The sequence below is a fragment of the Onychomys torridus genome, chromosome 20 (assembly GCF_903995425.1).
Source record: "Onychomys torridus chromosome 20, mOncTor1.1, whole genome shotgun sequence".
Taxonomy (NCBI): Eukaryota; Metazoa; Chordata; class Mammalia; order Rodentia; family Cricetidae; genus Onychomys; species Onychomys torridus.
Window position 1 is genome coordinate 46511498 of NC_050462.1, and position 23945 is coordinate 46535442.

Sequence of the window (23945 nt, forward strand, 5' to 3'; positions counted from 1 at the left end):
TGACATACTATGGAAATATTCTCAAAAAATGATTAAAATATTAGTAAATTTGGTATATTTGTAATGTGAACATCTTGACTAAGTGAGACAGGCAGATGATCTCTAGGAGTTCGAGGCCAGCCAGGGTTGTAGAGTGAGACCCGGTGCCTGTAGGGGTGGAGAGGAAAAGAAAATAAATGGCCCGGTAAATGGTTTAGGCAAGAACGCTTGTTAGCACAGATAGCTTGGTTTCGAACTAACAATCACAGAGACACAAATGATTTCTTCATTCCAAGAGCCACTGAACCGGGAACCTTCAGACCGCTTGAGCTGGCTTGCACCTAGATCTGAATATGTAGTCTGTCAGTGACGTAGGCAAATAAGAGAGAGGGATGAAGATAAACTGGGCGTCCCAGCCCGCGGGATATCGGGTGCGTGGGTGCCTGGAGGTCAGCGCGTGCTCCATGCAGTCTGTGACCTGGCTCAGGTCGACGCTGCACTTCCCAAAGTTTTGTTTGACATCTCTGCAAACTGAAGAAAACAGAGGAAGGAGGTCAGCAGTCTCTCCTCTGGATCATTGAAGGTTGTGTGTGGTCACGGGAGGCTAACAGGTTAACCTACGTGAGGACCAGGATTCCAGATCAGACCTGCCCGTCCTGATATGGTAATCACTAGCCACACGCATAAAGACCAAACCTTTGCTTTTATTTAATTCTAGGAATTGGGTTTGTTTGTTTGTTTGTTTGTGTGACAGGATTTCTCTGTGTAGCCCTGACTAACCTGAAACTCGCTCTGTAGACCAGGCTGGCCTCAAACTCACAGAGATCTGCCTGCCTCTGCCTCCCATGTGCTGGGGTTAAAGGTGTGTATCAACACATCCAGCCTTAGTAAATTTTATTTAATTTATTTTATTTTATTTTTTGTGGTTTTCGAGACAGGGTTTCTCTCTGTAGCTTTGGAGGCTGTCCTGGAACTCGCTTTGTAGAGCAGGCTGGCCTCAAACTCACAGAGATCTACCTGCCTCTGCCTCCCATGTGCTGGGGTTAAAGGTGTGTATCAACACATCCAGCCTTAGTAAATTTTATTTAATTTATTTTATTTTATTTTTTGTGGTTTTCGAGACAGGGTTTCTCTGTGTAGCTTTGGAGGCTGTCCTGGAACTCCCTCTGTAGAGCAGGCTGGACTCCAACTCACAGAAATGTACCTGCCTCTGCCACCCAGATGCTGGGATTAAAGTATGCACCACCACTGCCCAGCAGTACATTTTATTTTTAAAACTCAACTCCATGACTAGTTTAATATAAATACATACATAGATTTTCTTTTCAACTGAAAATTTTATTATTCATTTATTTATTGTATGTACATTTATGTATGTCTGCACGTGATACGTCCCATGTGTGGGGGTTAGGGGACAGCCTTAGGGGGTTGGTTCCATCCTATACCTTTATATGGGTTCTGAAGATTGAATTCAGGTCATCGGGCTTACATAGCCAACACTGTTACCAGCTAAGCTATATCACTGGCCCTCACCTATAAATTTGTGCATTTTAGCTGAGTTATAACTTACATATCATAAAATCCAGCCAGTTAAAGTGGACAAACCACAGGTTTTTAGTGTGTTTAGAGTTGTAGAACCATCAACACATTCGATCTTTGGAACATTTTCTACATTCTTAAAATAAACCCTGTAAGATGGGCCTGTGGCTCAGTGGCAGAGTTCTTGACTAGAACATGCTTGGCCCTGGGATTGATCACCACATGACACCACACACACACATATACACACATATACATGAACACACACTTAAAACATAAACCACAATACATATACATACATTTATACACATACAAACACACACAAACACGTAATAATCCTGAATCCATTCTTCTCTCTCCAATCTGTCTAAACCAAGGCAACATCTAATCTCTCTGTCTCTATGGATTTGCCTGGGCATTTTATATAAATAGAATCATGCGTTGTATTCATTGTTGTGTGTGCTTATGTGTAGTATGTGGTGCATGCTAGAGAGTGCTCTTAGAAGTCACCTGTGTTTTCTTTTTATTATACAAGCACACACATCACCTCTATACTCTCTACCAAAAGAAAGACTCTGGGGCTAGGGACACTGCAGGTAAAATGCTTTGCTGCGGACCAATCCTCTTTTACACTGTAAAGATTTGTCACTCAAATTGGTTTAATAAAACGCTGATTGGCCAGACAGAAAGTATAGGTCCGGCAACCAAACTAAGGATGATGGGAAGGAGAAGGGCAAAGTCAGGCAGATGCCAGCCAGAAGCTGAGCAATCAGGACATGTAGAAAATGAGGTAACAAGCCACCAGCCATGTGGCAAAGCATAAATAGACATATGAATTTAAATGTAAGTTAGCTAGTAACAAGCCTGAGCGATCAGCCAAGCATTTGTAATTCATATTCAGCCTCTGTGTCAGTTATTTGGGTATTCGGGACTAGGCAGTTGGGACAGGAAATATTGTCTACAATGCTTGCCATACAAACCCCCAGAACCCACATAAAAAGCCAGGCCATGTCTGTAATCGCAGCATGGCAGGAAGAAAATATAGGTCCTAGACTGCCAGTCACCAAGTTCATTCAGAGACCTTGTCTCAAAAAACTAAGGTGGGGGAGTGAGAGATGACACCCAAAGTCCACCTCTGCTCTCCACATGTGCAAACACACACACACACACACACACACACACACACACACACACAGAGTAACTTACAATCATAAAAAAACTGCTCTCCGTAGGCTTCCTTGACATGCTTGGGGGCTGCTTCCCAGACTTTCTTGCTTCTCTCAAGGACTAAGTCTGCATTGGTCATTCCAGTTCTGAAGCTCCCAGGTTCAATTATGCTGACTTTCACCCCAAAATCTCGAATCTCACACCTGAAATGAAAGTACTTAAATTACCTCTTTTGATGAAAATAATCACTATTTTCATCTCTCTCTCTCTCTCTCTCTCTCTCTCTCTCTCTCTCTCTCCTCCCTCTCTCTCTCTCCTTCTCTCTCTCTCCTCTCTCTCTCTCTCTCTCTCTCTCTCTCTCTCTCTCACACACACACACACACACACACACACACTTATAACAAAAGTTTTACTGCAGATTTTAAAGGACAGAGAGCCAAGTGTAGTGGCATACCTTTATTCCAGCACTTAGGAGGCAGAGACAGGTGGACCTCTGTGATTTGAGGGCAGCCTGGTCTACAGAGTTTGTTCCAGGCCAGCCATGGCTACATAGTGAGACCCTGTCTCAAAAGCATTTAAAATAAAGGACAGAGAAATAGGAAAAATAATAATTTAAACATTCAATAATTGGAACATGATTACACCAACCCCTATAACCATTAATCTGATAATCCAAACCGTTCTTTGGCTTTATTTGAATTTTGTTTTACTCTGTGTGTATGTATATGTGTGTGTGTTTACCATATCATACTTGTTGGAGGTTAGAGTTCAACTGGCAAATGTGTGTGTGTGTGTGTGTGTGTGTGTGTGTGTGTGTGTGTGTGTTTACCACATTGTACCTGTAGGAGGTCAGAGTCCAACTGGGAGATGTGTGTGTGTATGTGTGTGTGTGTGTCTCTGTGTGTGTGTGTGTGTGTGTGTGTGTGTGTGTGTGTGTGTGTGTGTTTACCACATTGTACCTGTAGGAGGTCAGAGTCTAACTGGGAGGAGTCAGTTCTCTCCCTCCGGCATGCAGGTGTTAAGGATGGAGCCCAGCTGGTCAGGCTCAGCAGCACTTTGCCCACTGAGCTGTCTCACCAACCCCTATGCAGCTCTTTTAACAAGAGCACAGGCTGCTCTTCCAGAGGACAAAGGTTTGTTTACCAGCACCCATATGGCGCCTTACAACTGGCCGTAACTCAAGTCCCAGGGCATCTGACACAGTCTTCTGACCTCTACAAGCACCAGAGATGGACACGGTACACACACCTACATTCAGAGAAACACTTGTACACAGAAAATGGACACAGTGATACACCCACGTGCAGACATATACTCATACACATAAAATAAAAGTGTTAAGTACCCAGGAGGGGAATGGAAGACCAGTAATGAAGAAAATAGCATTGATTGTGATGGTGCTGTGCTAAGTGTTTTATATGCATGAACTGAGCATGTTAATACTGAGTTCCTCACCTCAAAAATTTCACAGTGAGTAAAGGGCCTACATCCAGAGAAGGAAGATGGCGAGCAGCCTAGAAGAGGCAAGCGACAGATTCTCCACCAGAGCCTTCAGACAGAATGTGGCTCTGTCAAGAACCTAACTTGAGATTTTTGACTCTGAAGAACTCTGAGGGGATAATTGTATTGTTTTAAAACACCATAAACTTTAAATTTCTTGTGATAATGTATTATAGGAGCACGGGAAGCTAATGATACAACTACAAGATCGTATTCAAGCCGCATTTCCCAAGATCAAGCCCCTGCTAAAGGGAGTTATATGAAATATGTTATACCATGGGACTACACATGTCCCCATGTCCACAGCTGATCGGACCACGGAACTTGCTTGACTGGAGGAGAGGCGGTCTTAGGTCTAGACAGTGGCTCTGTCTATTATTACATATGACATAGGCAAATATTTAACCTCCTCTCTGCAGTTCCTGAAGATGTAAAGTGCAGATAAAGGCAGGACCTTAAATAACTTGGGGTTTGGAGACACAGCTCAATGATAGATGCTTATCTAATATGTAAGGGGCCTGGGTTCAAACCCCAGCACCACCAGAGAAGAAACAATTTAAGAGGTATAAAATACTTACAATATGGCCTGATGAATAATAAGTACATGGCATTGTCCCACAATGTGGTGTCAGTGATGCAAGCGATATACAAATTCAGGACAAGGCATGGGCCTTAGTGGTCGAGTGATTGCCTAGTGTATATAAGGCCCAGAGTTTGATTAAAAGCAGCAAACACAAATAGACATTAAAAAAACCCACCAGAACCCAACCAATAGGGATTCCCTAGAGGACTGAAACTCAAGGAAATTGTTCAGAAAAACAAGCAGCTGCTGGAGGGGAATGGGGCTGAGATCGTGTATAAACACTAGAATGAATCAAGGCCCGGGGGGGGGGGGGTCCCCAGGATAAATACAAGAAAGAAAACAAGCATCAAGTAAAGAAAGATGCAGAGTAAAGGGAAGGAAAATTGGAACCCGAGAGAAAGGTGTCACGTGGAGAGACAGAGACTTCCAGGAAGAAAATATTTTGTACCAGGTGGACTGCACATGTCCCCATGTCCACAGCTGATTGGACCACGGAACGTGCTTGACTGGAGGAGAGGCGGTCTTAGGTCAAGACAGTGGCTCTGTCTATTATTACATATGCCTAAATAATAGGCAAATATTTAACCTCCTCTCTGCAGTTCCTGAAGACAGACTGTCTCCCAGGGAGAAAACAAAAGCCATCCATCCTCTCTGCAGAAGGGGGATCTTGTAAGGGATGACTCTTGAGAACTAACTGTGATATAGCGGCAGAAGATAAGGACTTCGGGTTAGAACACCGTCCTGCCAAACCTTGACTGACAGCTGAATTTTGGGGAAAAAAAAACTTAAGTTTGTGTCTCAGTTCCCATGAATTAGTAATAATTAATACCCACGTGTGGTAATGCATTTTTTTTTTTTTAAGCTGAGGCTCGAACCCAGGGCCTTGCACTTGCTAGGCAAGTGCTCTACCACTGAGCTAAATCCCCAGCCCCTAATGCATGCTTTTAATCCCAGCATTTGGAAGGCAAAGCAGACAGATCTCTTTGAGTTAGAGAGCCTGCCAGGGGTACATAGTGAGAGCCTGTCTGAAAAAGATTGATTGATTGGTTGATTGGTTTTTAGATAGATGATAGCACACACCTGTAACCCCAGCACTGGGAGTTTGAGTAGGATGCTCAAGAGTTCAAGGCCAGCCTCAGCTACCTGAAAGCAAGGCAGAGGTCAGCCTGGGCTACCTACGACCCTGTTTCAAAACAACCAACAAAGGATTTTAGGTGGCTCATATCTGTAATCTCAGCATGCAGGAAGCCAAGACAGGAGGAGGGCCTAAGCTTGAGGCTAACAAGACCTATAGAGAGAGATCGAGGCCAGACTGGGTCACAGAGTGAGATCCTGTGTCAAACAATACAACAAATGAGACAGTCTATGAAAGCTCAAAGTGCAACGTCCGCCGCAGTGACGTATTTGGGACTTTGATTTCTATCCTAATAGGGCCAGTCACCTTAGTACATCTGAAAATGCTTCAACTCCATACTTGGAGCAACTGTAGAATCCTGCACAAAAAGCAATTCTTCCCAAAGCGCTGGAGACATTGACGATCCTGCCCCGAGCCTTCTTCACCAGGGGAAGCATGCTCAAAGTCACCTGGATCAAACCAAACAGGTTCACTTGAAAGGCAGCCATGTAGTCCTCGGGTTTCAGCCACTCCATGTAAGCAAATGGTGGGAAAACGCCTGCGTTATTAACCAAACCCCAGAGTCCTGAAACAACAGAATGTAAATCAAGACTTGGATTTCTGATGAAAATAACAACGGCTTACATTAGCCAGTTTTCCTGCTAATGAACAACTTAAAATGCTAGAGAAAAGAAAGATGAAATTGAGAAAAGATCTCCTTCCATAGCCTAGGCTGACCTATAACTAACGACCCTCCTCCTTCCCCCTCCCAAGTGCTGGGATTACCACTGTGAACTACCATGTCTGGAAATATGGATCTTAAGTATTTCAGTAGACAGGGGGTTTGGTTTCGGGTTTTTGTGCTGGCTGGTTTTATGTCAACATGACACAAGCTAGGGTTATCTGGAAGGAGCCTCAGTTGAGAAAACATCTTCATAGGCTGCAGCTGTGGAGCATTTTCTTAATTAGTGATTGATAGGGGAGGACCCGGCCATCAATCATAGTGGATGGTGCCATTTCTAAACTGGTGGTCCTGGGTTCTATCAGAAAGCAGACTGAGCAAGCCATAGGAAGCAAGCCATAGGAAGCAAGCCAGTAAGCAGCTCCCCTCCATGGCCTCTGCTTAGCTTGTGCCTCCAGGATCCTGCCCTGCTTGAATCCCTGTCCTGTCTTCCTTCAATCTGAACAGTGATATTGAAGCATAAGTCAAATAAACCCTTTCCTCCTCAAGCTGCTTTGGTCACAGTGTCCCACAACAATAGTAACCCTAAGACAGGTTTTTTGTTTTGTTTTGTTTTGTTTTGTTTTGTTTTGGAGCTGAGAATCGAACCCAAGGCCTTTCGCTTGCTAGGCAAGCGTTCTACCACTGAGCTAAATCCCCAACCCCGACAGGTTTATTTTTGTTAGTTGGTGTTGTTGGGTTTTGTTTTGTTTTGTTTTGTTTGTGGTGTGTGTGTGTGTGTGTGTGTGTGTGTGTGTGTGTGTGTGTGTGTGTGTTTGAAACAGGTTCTCTCTATGTGGCCCTGGCTATCCTGAAACTCACTATGTAGACTCAATTTTCCACCTGCCTCTGCCTCCCAAATGCCGGGATTAAAGGTGTGCGCCACCACTTGGTCCTATCAATAGAAAATTATTAAAAGTCAGACCAAATGCTAAGGAATGCAATAATCTAGAGGAAACAAATAGAACCAGGATTGCAGGTTTTGATTTTTAAGGGAATTTGTCAACCTGTGAACTTTAACTTTAGTGATCTAGAGTGGGCAGGTTTCCACAATACCTTCTGGACTTTAAATTCTAAGAAATGTATTTGGTCAGGAAGAAAGCCAATTCAGATGGGAGATTCTCAAGAAAAGAATGATGGAACTGGCCAGAGACGCACATGCCTGTTATCCGAGCACTCAGGAGGCAGGGGCAGGAGAATTGCTGTTAGTTCAAGGCCAGCCTGGTCTATGTAGGAGTTCCCAGCTAGTCAAGGCTACATAGTGAGACTGTTTCTAAAAAAAAAAAGATAATAATAACAACACAAGAAAAATAAAAATCTTGGACTGATGAGATGGCTCAGCAGGTAAAGTGGTTGCCAGGAAAGCCTTGATGACCTGAGTTTGATCCCTGGAACCCACGTAAAGAGGGAAGGAGAGAATAAACTCCATGAAATAGTTCTCTAATTCCCACATGCACACCATGGCACATGCATGTCCCATACAATAATAACAAATAATGTATGTTAAAGGAAAAAATGTACTTGATGAGTTAGATTAACAAACTTTCTGGAAGAACTAAAGTAAAAACCATGTGTATTATAAAGTTTAGTAGTGGACAATGTGGAACAAAAACTTTGGTCAAGGAAGTCAAGTTTGGTCGCTTATAGTCACAGCCTGGGTTTCATGGGGCACTGTCTCAAAGAAGAAATGAAATCTAAAAATCTTTTGAACATAAAGAATTGTTTCTTGGGGCTGGAGAGATGGCTCAGGAGTTAAGATCACTGGCTGCTCTTCCAGAGGACCTGGATTCGATTACCAGCTTCCACAGATGCTTACAACTCTCTTACTCTAGTCTCAGGGTATCCAATACCTCCTTCTAGCCTCCATGGGCACCAGGTACACAAGTATGGTACACAGACATTCATGAAGGCAAAACACCCATAACACATAAAATAAAGTTTTTAGAAAAAAATTTTAAAAGTTTATCTATAAATGTATGGAGTTCATTTTTCCATGTAACATTTCTGTGTAACATGCAAACATTTCCAAGGAAATGAAACGCTACAAAAGGTCATGACACCTTGATTTAGGGTGAGTAGGCCATATGTGTCCTGAAATTCTAACTTGAAAACACCATGAGTCATAGGACATGGAGAAATCAAGCTGGCCCTGACCTAGAAGATTCATCACTACTGACTCTTTTTCATAGTCGGAAAGTGCTGTGCAATAAGAGGAAACTAGTCATCAGTCTTACCTAGCTGTGAATGCTGTGAACTGTAATGGTGACTGGCCTGGCAAGACATGCTCACTAGTGCAATCGTGGTACAAACGTCATGGGGGTAACCAACCACTTTCTTCTTGGGTTTAAACTCCACACCACAAGATGAATCCCTTACCTGGCACCATTATCAGGGCCAAAACATGGGGCTAGACAGGTCATAGGCCCTAGGGGAGGACCTCCTACTGTTATCCCGATAAATGGGCATAGTGCTAAAATGACTCCAGAGTTGTCATTAGACCCTGAGATTAATGCATCTCTCAGTCCTCATCAGAAGAGCTTTCATTTGTCATGGATGGTGTTAACACAGAGACCCAATAACTGAACAAAGTGCAGACTTAAATGCCCAGACGTAGGTGAGACATCTGTGTCGTACTCCTGTGCGCCCAAGGTTCAGGGATCAGAGAAGAGGGGCAAAAAGGGTGTCAGAACCATCGGCAGGATGATCACACAGAAACAGCATGCTCAGGACACAAAAGGAAAGCTGCACATAGTGTGACAACACACACAAGGTCTGTGCAAGTTCAACCAGACAAAGTTCCCACGTGGAGAAGAGGCGGGCACCAAGTCCTACCCATAGCAGAGGTGTTATTGGCAATCGGTAGCTGCTGGGAGTGGAGCCCCTGGTAAATTAACCACACTCTAGTGGAAGGCTACATGTCCAAAAATATATGGGCAGTGGGAGGAGGAGAAGACACAAAGTTGGGTTGGTAGGAAAGAGTTGGGAGAGGTACAAATATGATCAAAACATACTATGAAACTCTAAAAAAACTAGTAACTTTTTAATAAATAGCTTTTTTAAAGGCAGAGATGGTGACGGCATGCATAAAACCTTCACAAGCTCAAGCTGGACAAAGTCCCTGCACAATGGAGGGGAAGTGGGCACAAAGTCCTACCACTAACCAAGAAGCAATGGCAAGTGCTCTATGAGGGAAAATCAGTTTTCTTCAGGGCAATGACACTAATATATCAACACATTCTAGGGCAGGGCCCATGCTCAGGAGTAGGTAGGCAGCACAAATCACACTCCTTGGTTTTTTGTTTTTGTTTTTGAGACAAGATTTTCTGTAGCTTTGGAGGCTGTCCTGGAACTCGCTTTGTAGACCAGGCTGGCCTCGAAATCACAGAGATCTGCCTGTCTCTGCCTCTCGAGTGATGGGATTACAGGCATGCGCCGCCACCACCCTGGCCTCCTTGGGTGTTTTTTTGTTTGTTTGTTTGTTTGTTTGTTTTGAGAGAGAGGGTTTCTCTATATAACAGTCCTGGCTGTCCTGGAATGCACTTTGTAGACCTGGCTGGCCGTGAACTCACAGAGATCCATCTGCCACTACATCCTGAGTACTAGGACTAAAGATGTGCACCACCACGCCTGGCTTTTTGTTTTTATTTTTAAGAGAGAGAAAAAACATGAAATCGGCTTGGGGATGGACTGTAAGGAGTTGGGGGACAGAAAATAATATGAAAAAAAATACATGCTGCATGAAATTATCAAAGAATGGGTTTTAAAATGAAAATAGATAAATACCACTATATTGAATATTTAAAAAGAGAGAAAGAAAAATGACAGTTCTTCAAGTGGCAAAGTATTTTAAAACCTGTTTTTGGCATATATACACTATACAATTTTGAATATTCCTGCCTAAACAAATTAATAGTGAAAGTATTTCTTTGTACCTTTGTTCCCAACACGCTCCTTCACCCACTGAGTGGCTGCCACAATGCTCTCTGTCTTGGTGACATCGAGGATCACTGTCTCCAGCCTGTCTGATGTCTTGCTCCTCAGCTCCTCAGCTCCGTTTTCTGTCAGACATGCAGCCAGCACCCTCATGCCTCTCCTGTCCAGCTGTCTGGCCAGCAGGTTCCCAAAGCCCGAGTCACAGCCCGTGATGAAGACATGCTTGTCTTGGAGATGGCTCACCACCTGCCTCTCACGGTACCAACGCAGAAGTTGGTAAAGGATCACAAGGGTCACCAGATAGAACCACATTTTGAAGGAATGTCCTTGAATAGAAAGAGAATAGATCTTGTCATGCAAATGGATTTGGATGTGGCTTAGAGGATGTGTATCACAAATTGCTAAATGGTCTTATAATAAAAACTTGGAGCCAGACACTGATGAAAGATCAGAGGTATGCCACACAATCCTACAGGCCAAGCAGTCATAGGAAGATCAATCGAACTCTAAAAGATATGCTGAATAAACAGGAAGGGGTACCAAAAACCCCCCAGAAATAGATTGCATAATACTCTATTAACTTTGAATTTTCTCAGTGATAATTAGAAAGGAACAATAGCTGCAGAGAGACATTAGAATAGAAAAAAAATACCAAATTAAATCAGCCTGTATACTTTAAAGATGTGCTGACCTCAGAATGGACACCAGGATATGTATTATATTGGGGAAGAGATTTTGCTTTTGTTTCCACAGGAGAAAAGCTATGGATACCATCAAAATTGATAAAGGTTTGATCTGAACAAATGAGACCTCTTAATTAGAAGAGATCAAAGTTCATCAACCAACGTGGCTATTCAATTTAAATTAACTTATACCACTAACAGATGCTTTTTATTTAATCAGATTTAACTTGCCAAAAGGAAACCTCCCCAAAGTTAGGGTTGGGGAAGGGTTTTGTTTTTGTCATTTAGGAGAATGAAGGCTAAGGAATCTGAAGAACACTGGACAAATGAGACATCTGAAGAAAAAGGACAAATCATCCAGAAAAACAAAAAGTCCCACAAAATGGGCAGTGAACCATGACCATGCCTAATAGCAACCTATGAAGTCTTTGAAAAGATGATGGGGCCCCACAATGACGATTCCACATGGACAATAATAACACCACTAAGCTGACAGACACCACTCAAGGATCGGCTTTGGACTACAAACTGCTCGGGACAATATCAAGATGGCTAGCTGAGATGATCCAGCTTCACAGACTGCTCCAGTCAGGACTTGACTATAATCCTAAATTTTCTTTGTATGCCCATAAGAATACCAGGGCCCCCAATCAGCAGGAAGTAGCCTAGAAAAATATACTCACATTTCCCCCCACAAAAAAATAGATTATGGATGTTTACCTTTGTTTAGAACTGTTTGCTACAAGTTGTTGATTGATGGTCAGGAAAAAAAGCTAAACAAAAGAAATTAGATTCAGGGTTCTTGTTTGAAAAACAAGAGAAAAAAATAAGAAGATATAGATAAGTGGTAGATTATTGAATCTGAAAAAAGATATAAAAATGATAGAATAAAGGGATAGATTATTGAATCTGCTCTGAAAAGAAAAAAGGGAGGATATAGATATGATAAGATAAAATGATAGATTATTGAATCTACTTTTAAAAAGCAACTACTAGTTTTAAATATTTTACATTGGATTGGATTTTTGTATATTGCATACAAATTATGTGTATTGATACAAATTTGAAAATTTTGATTTTGTTAGAAAGTATTGTACATATATTTCTAATCTTGTTCAAGGTATTATACCTATACAGTTCATTTAACAATGTGATGTGAATTTCTAGTTCTTGAAAATTATTATTACCAATTAATTAGGATATAAAGAAAGGCAGGTTAATAGTCACCTATTACAATCAAATTTGTAGTCAGGTAAGATATGTTTTCAAGGTCAAACAGAGATATATTTTAGATAGACAGGTCATCTGCAAACATTTCAGAGAGCTACAGAATATGGCATTTAAGACATTTTATTGTGGTAAAAGTTATCCACTGGGCAAGAAAATGCCCTTGCCTCAACTACTGACAGTATGCTATCCAAATGGACAAGCAGGACACAAAAGAAAGGACTGCTGAACCTTGCTTAGACAAGGTAGGAAGGCCCTTTAGAAAATCCTGCTTCATAGATGAGTCTGTCAAACTTGCTAGGCCTATAGGCCGAAGATGATGCCCCAGTGTTGGAGAAGAACCTTGAGTGACTGTCCAGGCAACCAGCTATTTCTATCATTTCTCACATTTTTTGGAAGTCATTTGTTTGTACTTCTGCTTACTCAGTAAATATTATTTCCTTCTCAGGTCTCTGATAGAGTTGAGGACTAGATAGTTATGGTTATAGTTTTCCTTGTTAACAAATTCAGAAAAGAAACTCACTAAGAGGTGTAAAGTGTATAAGTTTGAAAGACATAAAAAGAAAGTTTTCAGTTGGTAAATACAAGTTAGGACAGAAAGTAAATTAGGTACAACATTTTGAACTCATCAAAATAGTATAGACAATGGAGTATTCTCTCTGTATTTGTCAAATGTTTATAGACTGTACATTGTTAATGTAATTCTTGCCTGTATATATTGTATATACTTATTGTATATAGTTTTTCTTATATTAGTTGTAAGCTTTTATTAATTTAGGCAAAAAAAAAGGGTAAATGTGGCAATATATTGTGTACCTTAATAAAATTTGTCTGAAGATCAGAAGACAGAACAAGCCACTAGATTAAACATAGAGGCCAGGCAGTAGTGGCACACACCATTAATCCTAGCACTTGGGAGGCAGACATCTGTCTGGATCTCTGTGGGTTCAAAGCCACCCTGGACTATATGAGATTGACTCAGTCTAGGAGAGAAACAGAGCCAGGCAGTGATGGCACACACCTTCAATCCCAGTACTGGGAAGCACACATGCCTTTAATCCCAGGAAGTGAAGTATGGACGGAGAAAGGTATATAAGGTGTGAGGAGACAGGAACTAGAGACTTTTTCAGGCTGAGGAGTCCTAGAGGTGAGACGTGGCTTGTTCCTTTCTCTCTCTGGTCTTTCAGCATTTACACCAATATCTGGCTCCAGGTTTTTTTGTTATAAGACCATTTAGCAATTCATGTTACAAGGAAGAGCTCTTCACCAGCCCTGGGCTTGGTTGCCAGTAAGAAAAACAGAGAGAATGCAGTACATTACAATACGGTGACAGATATCTTAACAGAAGTTATATACCCATTGCCAGGTGCTGTGGCACATGCCGATGATTCCCAGTATCAGGAAGGTGGAGGCCAGAGCACTAACCATATGTCAAGTTTTAGGCCATTCTAGGCTATATGAGATGCTATCTAAGAAGGGAGAAGAAAAGTTACATATACTACAAAGAAAATCCCCTAGCTTTATCTCAAAAAAAAAAAAAAAAAAAAAAAGCATGGAGGGGAGATTGGAGAGGTGGCTCAGCAGTTAAGAGTACTGCTTGTTCTTCCAGTGGACCCAGGTTCAATTCCCAGCACCCACACATCAGCCCATAACCATTTGTTATCAGATCAGATCTGATGCCCTCTTCTGGTCTCTGAGGGCACTGCATCACATGGTTCACAGCACACATGCAGACAAAAGTGCATTTATACACATAAAATAAAGGTTAAAGAAACTTTTAAAGATCTTACAATGGCAGTTGAGGGTAGATTTGTTTGTGGGGAAATCAATTAGAAGACCCGATAGTTTGTGTGAGATATTGCATGCAAAGCAATTTGTAAATATAGACCAATCTGCATGGCTGTTGAAATTGATTTCATTGGCTGGCATGTATCTCTGTTGGTAGAGTGCCTCCATCAGGCCTTGAGTTAGATGCTCAGCACCTTACAAACCAAGGGTGGTGGCATAAGTCGTAATCCCAGCACTCTGGAGGTAGAGGCAGGAGGATCAGACATTTGAAGTCACCCTCAATTACTAAATAGAAAGTTTGAGGTTACAGGAGACTCTGTCTCAAAAAAGATAATGAAATACATGTGACATGAAAGCAAAAACTTTTCAGGGAGAAAGAGGACCAGCAAAAGGTGGGAAGAAAGGGAGGGGGGACAAATAACAAAGTGTAATGATATATGTATCAAAGTAAAATGCCATGCAGTAGCCCATTGCTTTATAGGCCAACTACAAAAACAATCAAGAAAAGAAAAGATTAGTGTTCACAGTTGCCTGATTCTGTATGGAGTTCTGGAGAACTGCTGACCATGTTTTGTCAGTCTATAAGTGTTGGCTAAACAATATAATCACTATGAATAGAGGTCAAAGATAAGTGTGTAGGTGCAAAGACCTGAGGAGGCCTCCCCACAATGCCTGCAAGAGGGGACTCTACACAATTCATATTTCTTAGTTCATCATAAAGACCCCACCATTACTGGTCCCTGACCTCCTCTCTCTTAGTTCAGTCTATCTCTCCCTTTAATTTTTTTTTCTTTTTCTTTTTTTTTTTTTTGAGACAGGATCTCACTATACAGCCCTGGCTGTCTGGGAACTCACTATGCAGATCAGGCTAGCTTTAAGCTCACAGAGATTTGCCTGCCTCTGTCTCCTGAGTACTAGTATCAAAGGTGTGCGCCAACACACCTGGCTTTGCCGTGTTCTTTCTTACAACTTACTCTTTAATGCTAGTAAGTAGTTTCCAGTGTGCCAGAGAAGACAGGTTTTTCTGGTTTTTCAGTGATATTACTATGTTGCCCAGGCTGGCCTTGAACACTTGGGTTCAAATGATTCTCAGCCTCCCGCGTAACTGGAACCAAAAACTGGCTGCAGTGTCCAGAAATACAGGTTTTGCACTACCTCTGCATATGTTTCTCTCACTACTTCTTTCTTTTTTTTCCCAACCTTTATCTATTTAAAAAATAATACTTATAACCAAGCAGTGATGGTGCACATCTTTAATCCCAGCACTCGGGAGGCAGAGGCAGGCGGATCTCTGTGAGTTCAAGGTTAGCCTGGTCTACAGAGTGAATTCCAGGATAGCGAGGGCTACACAAAGAAACCCTGTCTTGGAGGGGGGGGATAGAGAGAGAGAGAGAGAGAGAGAGAGAGAGAGAGAGGGAGGGAGGAAGGAAGGAAGGAAGGAAGGAAGGAAGGAAGGAAGGAAGGAAATTATACTTAATTAAGAGTCAGGTCAAACATCATTTTCATTCCACCAACATTAATTCAACATTTACTGTGAATCAGACAGTCAGAAACTGTGAGGTCCTGACACACAACCATCAACCGAACAGTCCTTTGAGTCAGGTGTGGTGGCATGTTATCATAATCCCTGCACTGAACAGGCTAGGGCAGGAGGGGTACAGCAAGCAGAAAGATAACCAGGGCTATGCATCAAGAGCCAACGCTAAAGAACCAAAAACAAACAAACAAAGCCTCAGTCTACTCTCTGTGGAAATTTCAGTCTTAGTGAGAAAACAGACAAGAAAATGCAATAACTGATGTAGCCGCTGAGTCAGATGCCCATGGTACAGTCAACAGCTCCCTCCCCATGCTCATGCAAGGAACCCTAGTGATACTCTGAGGGTCCCTCACCCAAAAAAGATGTGACAGTGGGAGCAGGAGCTTGTTAGGGAAAGGGGGTTCTATGGGAGTGGGAGAGGGATAAGAGATTTGAATGGAGGGAATATGATCAAAATACATTTATACACATGCACTCAGGTTCTCCAGAGGAAAAGAATGGATAGAATAAAAACACACGTTACAAAGGGGATGTGGAGATCAACTTACACAACACACAATGACTGTCTGTGATGGCTGTCTCCACACTAGAGAGGCTTAGAACCCTGTACCTCAGCAGTCCCGTCTGTCCTGGAAGGCCTCAAGGATTCCTGGGGAGCCTCTGGTTTTCAGCCTATATTGGCCAAGAGAACAGAGTTCCAATGTTAATGAAGGATGGCAACACAGGCGACATGCTCGCTGGTGAGGGTCTAAGGTGGGCTTGCAAAAAAAAAAAAAAAAAATCCACTGCTTCTCCCTCAGACTTTGTGTCTAGGACTCCACCAGAAGGTGCCACCCACTCTGGGGAAGAGGTGTCCTCCTTCAGCTAATCCTTCCAGGAAATACTCTTACCAACCTGCCCAGAGGTATTTTTCTTAGTTGATTCCAGATCTGATCAAGTTGGCAACCTGAAAGATTAATCACCAAAATTTCATTCTTTGTCAACCTGACACCCAGTCACACCTCATTTCATACCTAATTTCTAAATGAAGACAACAATGTCATAATTCCACCTCACTATCCTATATACAACTGAAAATACTCCTTCTTTTTTGTAGTTTTTTTTGTTTTTTTTTTTTTTTTTTTTTTTTGGAAACAGGGTCTCACTATGTAGCTCTGGCTGTCTTAGAATTCGTTATGTAGACCAAGATGACTTTGAATTCACAGAGTTCAGAGCCTGCCTCTCTGCCTCCAACGTGCTGGGATTAAACTTGTGCACCACCACACCTGGCTGCTATCCTTTTTTAAGTAATGTTTTTGGTTCTTTGAGAATGTCATACAGGCACCTATGTGTTTTCATCATAGTCATGCCTCATCTGTCCCCCTTAACTCCTCCTGGATCCACTCCCCACCTCCTGACCCTCCTCCAAACTTCATGTCCTTTTTAAAAAATATATTTTTATTTTTGTGTGAGTGAATGTGCCTGGTGCCTGCAGAAGTCAGAAGAGGGCATCATATCCCCTGGAACTGGAGTTAGACCGTGTGGGTGCTGGGAATCGAACCCAGGTCTTCTAGAGGGCAGTAAGCACTCTTAACTGCTGAGGCATCTCTGTCCTGCTCCCTGGTTTTGTTTTCATTTTTAATAACTCACTGAATCCAGTTAGTGCTGTCCATATACATACAATGTAGGGTCATTCCCCAGAGGGTGGTCAACCTACCATCTTTAAGAGTCACTTAAAGAAAGTTACCCTTAAAGAAAATCACTCTTTCTTCCCAAGCAGCCATCTAGCACCAACAGCTCTTTCACTAGGAGTAGGGGCTTGTGAACCCCTCCATGGCTCCAGGCTGGAATGCTGACTGCCTTGAATTTGCACCTAACTTGTCCAAGCAACCACAGACACTGTAAGCTCATGAGTGCAGATATCCTGTCATGTCCAGATGTCACCGTTTTGTCCGGGATCTCATGAAGTCTTTCAGCCTCCTCTTCCAAGATAGTTCCTGATCCTTGGAGAAAGGTCTGATATACATGTCTTATTTATGGCCGAGATATTTTTTTTTCTCTGCACTTTGACCAGCCATGAGTTTCTGAACATGTATTCTTCTTAACAAAACAGAAGCATTCACAGTGATGACCAGTCTCACTTCTGTAATGGGTCTGGTGGCCTTAACTGGTGTTTATAATACCTGTTCTGTGTTTCCTCTACCCTCAGCAAGGACCTCAGCAGTCTCAGTTCTTTACCTGAAGGGGAAGCTCATCTTTTCAATTCTGACAGGTTTGGACTATTTATGACCCTGCCTGGATGGTATTGTCGTTTCCCATTGACTTTAATCTTTCACAGGATGTGGTTACACCAAGAGATGCCCTCAAGAATCCTTGGCATTCCAGATCTACCCACATACTTCTTCAAACATCTTCCTCACCAAATTTTCCAATCATGTTCCTTCTGTGCCGGGGACCATTTAGCCATTCTGGTGGCCACAACCCATGAATCAGTATCTATTTGCACATCTGGCCATTTTGCCTTCAAAGCAAAACACTCAACTATCTGTAGTACCTCAAGTTCTGCCCACTGGGAAGATTTGCCTTCACCGATGTCCTTGAGGATTGTCTCAGAAAGGAGCTGTAGTACTGAGACTGTCCATTTCTGGATGATGCTTGCAGAGTGTGCAGAACCACCCATAAACCAGGCCCTAGCACTTTCTCTCCCTCAGTCAATCATTGGGCACACTCAAGAAGCCAAAGGTGCTTGTTTGGGACAGATGATATGGTAATAGGTGCAAGACCCATGTACATTTGAGTAACTTCTTCATATAACTGACATATGCCCTCAGGACCTGTTCAGACCCAATCACACATACACGACATCCGTTTTGATGGTGGATTGGTGCTGTTCACATCTAACTTTCCAGCTGGGTGTGTCAGGCAACACCCTGTTCATATTGGGCAGCTCAGGTTGCATGGTAGCTTGGCATGTCAAATGTTCAATTTCTATTAAGGCCCAAGAGCAGACCAAGAAAGCTGTCTCTCTAAAGGAGAATAGTTGGGTGGTGATGTTGCACCCCTTTAATCCCAGCACTCTGGAGGCAGAAGCAGGCAGATCTCTGTGAGTTCGAGGCCAGCCTGGTCTATAGAGTGAGATCCAGGACAGGTACCAAAACTACACAGAGAAACCCTGTCTTGGAGAGAGAGAGAGAGAGAGAGAGAGAGAGAGAGAGAGAGAGAGAGAGAGAGATGAGATCATTGAAACACCAGAAAGAGGAGGGAAGACTGGGTAATTCTTCAGCTCCTGCACCTAACATGCTTGTGGAACACTGAATCATCAAGAAAGATTCTTGATACACTACACTTTCTTCAAAAATTGGGAAAAAGAAATACATCACAAAGTCGACACCAGGACACTTGAGATAAAGTTTTTACACAATTTAGTGAAATGTGTCAAAGTGGAAGCTTGTTGAAGATTCTGAAATTATCCTGGAAGCAGAAGTCCATGTCCCATCGACAGAATACAGATGCCAGATTGGGAACCTGACTAGTATCATGTACTGGATGCCTGGAAAGGTGGTGTAAAATGTGCTTGACCTGCGTTGCCCAAGCACAGCACCACCTCCTGGAGCCTTAGGGTCCCACGCACAGTTCTGCATGAGCGTGATCTAATTCAGAATGTTTTCATAAGCCAATTTTGTTTGTTTTTCAAATATACAGCCTCTGCAAAAACACCTTAAAAAAAAAAAGAATAGTCTCCATATGACAATAGACCCTTGCTCAAAAATCCCATGGACCCCTGCTTTGACTTAGCTATGAGGCTTGTCAAAGGCTCCAAACAGCATCCTTCTGTGCCACTGACACCTAAAATACTATCAGGTCTGCTGGACCATGGGGCAAAATAAGCAACGCAGCCTGGACCTGTTGAAGATACTTCTCCTGTTGCAGGCCCCATTCAAAACTAGCAGCTTTTTGAGGCACTTGGTATATGAGCCAGGTGAAGAATGTGCTGCCTACAAAATCAAAATAGGTCCACTCAGGAGGGGCCTACGCATTGTGCTTTTTTCTTGGTGTTAGGAGGGGCCAAGTGCAGTAACCTTAGAAGGAATGTCTTTATGTGCCCCACATTACTGGACTCCTAGAAAGGAAGAAGGCCCTTGGATTTTGGTTACATTTATTTCCCATCCTCTGATATATAAATGCTTTACCAACAGCTCCAGAGTGGTTGCTAAATCTTGCTCACTTGGTCCAAACAGCATAATGTTATCAATAGAATGGACCAGTATGATAGTTTTTGTCATTTTGACGTGAAGTAGAGTCACCTGGGACAAGGGCCCCTCAACTGAAGAATGTCCTCCGCCATTTTGGCATGTCTATGAGACATTCTTATTTTAGTGACGCATGTGGGAGAGCCGGGACCACCATGGGCAGTGTCACCCGTGAGCAGGTGGTCCTGGGTTGTATAAGAGAGCAGGCTGGGGGCTGGAGAGATGGCTCAGAGGTTAAGAGCACTGACTGCTCTTCCAGAGGTCCTGAGTTCAATTCCCAGCAACCACATGGTGGCTCACAACCATCTGTAATGAGATCTGGTGCCCTCTTCTGTATACATAATAAATAAATAAATCTTTAAAAAAAAGAGAGAGAGAGAGAGAGAGCAGGCTGATCAAGTCATGGAGAGGAAGCCAGTGAGCAGCATGCCCCTGCGGTTTATGCTTGAGTTCCTGCCTCTAGGTTCTGTCCTGGCTTCCCTTGATGATGGACTCTAAGCTGTAAGATAAAATATACCCTCCCTTCCCGCATCCATTTTTGTCACTTTTGATAAAATTGCTGTCTATCATAGCAACAGAAACCAAAGTAGGGCACCAGCTGAAAGCAAATTGCTTCTGGTGATCCTTATCCACAAGTATCCAAAAAATAGAGAGATGGTTCCGAGTTAAGAACACTTCCAGCCAGGCGGTGGTGACGACGCACGCCTTTAATCCCAGCACTCGGGAGGCAGAGGCAGGCGGATCTCTGTGAGTTTGAGGCCAGCCTGGTCTACAGAGCGAAATCCAGGAAAAGGCGCAAAGCTACACAGAGAAACCCTGTCTCGGTGGGTTCAGGGGGACGACACACTTCCAGAGAACCCAGTTCAAGTCCCAGCACCCTCATAGCAGCTCACAACCTCTTGTAACTGCAGTTCCAGAGGCTCCAGCATCCTCCTTAGGCCTCCACGGTCATCAGCACACATGTGGTGCCCATACACTCATACATTCAGGCAGATACACACATATACAAAAATAAATCTTTAAAGCCTGCACACACCCATCCATGTCAATGTACAATCTCACAGAGGCAACTCTTCAACTGAGCATCCTTCTTCAGAAGTGACTGTACTGGGGAAGGATGGGAGAAAGATTAACAGCAAACATTTTCAAGGAGGTGGGGGTCACAAAGTCTCACCCTTATCCTAGGAGCTACTGGCGATTGATGGCTACAGATGGACGTAGGGTCAGTTTTCTCCAGGGTTGTTGCCCCTGAGGGGCTACCCATGCTCCAGTCCTACACCCACCATATACTGGCAGCACTAAGTGGTTTTTTTAAGAAGAGCACATGAAGATAGGAGGGGAAAGTGATGAGGGTAAATAGAGGCGCATTAGAGATGAGAAAATGACGGTGGATTTGACCAGAACATGCGTGGGTGAAATTCTCAAACAATAAAATGAAAAACTTTTTCAGTACTGTAGCAAGGTCCTTCCTCAAGCAGATCTGGCCTCCCCTTTTGGAGCTCTGAGCCTTTAAACTGGCTCAAGTCTGGAAATTAGTTGAGAGGCCTTAATTCTCTACTGTTATGATTCAAGGTAGCTGTAATGATTTGAAATAAAATGGCCCCAATGGGAGTGGCACTGTTAGGAGGTGTGGCTTTGTTGGAGGAGGTGTGTCACTGTGGAGGCGGGATGTGAGGTCTTATATATGCTCAAGCCATGTCCAGTGAGACAGTTCACTTCCTGTTACTTTTGGATCAAGATGTTAGGACTCTCAGTTCCAGCACCACGTCTGCCTGCACGCTGCCATGCTTCCTTCCAAACCTCTGAACTGTAAGCAAGCCACCACACTGAAATGTTTTCCTTTGGGGTTGGGGATTTAGTTCTGTGGTAGAGTGCTTACCTAGCAAGCTTAAGGCCCTGGGTTCAGTCCTCAGCTCCGGAAAAAATAAATAAATAAATAATGTTCTCCTTTATAAGAGTTGCCCTGGTCATGGTGTCTCTTCCCAGCAATAGAAACCCTGACTAAGACAGTAGCCTTTCATTAATCTTTTCTAGAAATTTCTTGCATGTATAGACTGAGCTTTCTACCCGTGCCGTTTCTGGGAACTGGGATTAGCCAAAGGTCGACTCAGACCACTGTAAACATCGCTTTGCCTACACTGTGCACACAGCAAGGACACTTACCTTGCCTCTCTGGTGCTGACTCATGGCCCTTGACATTGCATGATCCATGATCTAATTAGACCCATTGCATTAAGTCAATGAGCAGCCAGTTCCCACTGTCAGGTCTGGCACAGAGAGAAGAGCAGGAACCAAGCTCTTCAAGTAGACTGTGTTCCTCTCACTGATCTATTTCTTACAGCATTAGTGAAGGACCGTTCTTCTGGAGCCTCCCCCACACACATCATGGCCACACACCCACACACACACACACACACTGGTGGGGGGAGTAAATTAATGTTTTTTTAATTTATTTAAGTGGGGACTGGAGAGATGGCTCAGTGGTTAAGAGCACAGCTGCTCTTGCAGAGCACCAAGGTTTGATTCCCAGCACCTACATGATGGCTTACAATCATCTGTAACTCCAGTTCCAAGAGCTCTGACACCCTCCTCTGTCCTCTGTGGTCACTGCAGGCACATGGTGCACAGACAGATATGAGGTAAAACACCCAAACACATGAAATTTAAAAAAAAGAATCTTTTTTTTTTTTTAAATTAAGGTAGAGCCCGGATGGTGGTGGCACATACCTTTAATCCCAGCACTCAGGAGGCAGAGGCAGGCAGATCTCTATGAGTTCGAGGCCATCCTTGTCTACAGAGTGAGCTCAAGGACAGCCAGGGTGTTTACACAGTGAAATCCTGTCTCAAAATAATTAATTAATTAATTAATTAATTAATCAATTAAGATAGAGATTGATAAAGATATCTGACCTCAACCTCCAGCCTCCAAAAGCACACTCACAGCTGTGCTCATCAGCACACACACACACACACACACACACACACACACACACATACACACACTCATACAAAATGCTATTATACTGCAAAAATTATAAGTAGGGAAATAGCATCTAGAATATGGTTCTATTTACATGCAGCAAGTGTATATTTTGCATTCATTTTATTTATATTTTATTTATCCTGTGTTCCTGGAGAATGAACCTAGGGTTTCATGTATACTAAACAAGTGCTCTACCACTGAGCCCCATCCCAACTTCCTTTCACTTCCTATTTTGAGGTGGAATCTCACCAAATTATCTAAGCTGGACTTAAACTCGCTTTGTAGCCCAGACACACATACTTGGTTTTCTGTTTGAGTTTGATTTTTGTTTTTCTTTTTGAGAAATACAGCCCAGGCTGGCCTCAAACTTGTTATGTAGCTAAGGATGACCTTAAATTTCTGATCCTGCTCCCTCTACATCTCAGCGTGTTCCATCTTACCCACTTCCTTCAGTATAGGGATATAGGGAGCTGCTATTCTAAGATGGCACCGACTTCCTGACAGCTTTGCTGTAAACAACTCCATATTTGGCTGTGCTTGCTGGGCTGCGCGCCTCGAGGCTTGCGCATGCACGTATATGGTAATTTGGCCTTATGTCCTCAGCCTATCCCGTGGCTCCCCGTGCTTGCATTCTGGCGGGATCCAATCACAGATTGACCCGTTCACTTGGTTCCCTATATAAGCAGCTGCCTTTTGGTTCTTGGGGCCCCTCACCTCCCGCTCTCCCTCAATCAAGAAGTGCTCCAATAAAGTGTGATCTGAGAAGAATCCTCGAATGGTGGTCGTTCTTCCTCGCTGGTCGAGGAGCTCGCCGCAGCTGGTGCCGAAACCCGGGAAACTTGGACACCGGGAAACTTGGACACTGGGAAACTCGGACACCAGGTGGGGGGTCAAAGAGGATTCAGAACTCAACACACGGAGCGGCGAAATCCCAGGTAAATTGGGAACCTGCGACAAAAGCA

General features: G+C 43.2%; 1 protein-coding gene across 2 annotated transcripts; it reads right to left on the minus strand.

Moving 5' to 3' along the window:
* Positions 1-295: 295 nt before the first annotated feature.
* LOC118571264 (17-beta-hydroxysteroid dehydrogenase type 6-like) lies at positions 296-10857 on the minus strand. 2 transcript variants are annotated; one of them, XM_036170223.1, is made up of 4 exons: positions 10536-10857; positions 6210-6468; positions 2725-2888; positions 296-510 (listed from the first exon to the last, which is right to left on the minus strand). In XM_036170223.1, the coding sequence occupies exons 1-4, from the start codon at positions 10846-10848 to the stop codon at positions 296-298; spliced, it is 951 nt and encodes a 316-aa protein (XP_036026116.1). In that variant the 5' UTR covers positions 10849-10857. The 2 variants fall into 2 exon arrangements, with proteins under 2 accessions (XP_036026116.1, XP_036026114.1); XM_036170221.1 differs by having other exon boundaries at positions 296-501; positions 10536-10848.
* Positions 10858-23945: the final 13088 nt, after the last annotated feature.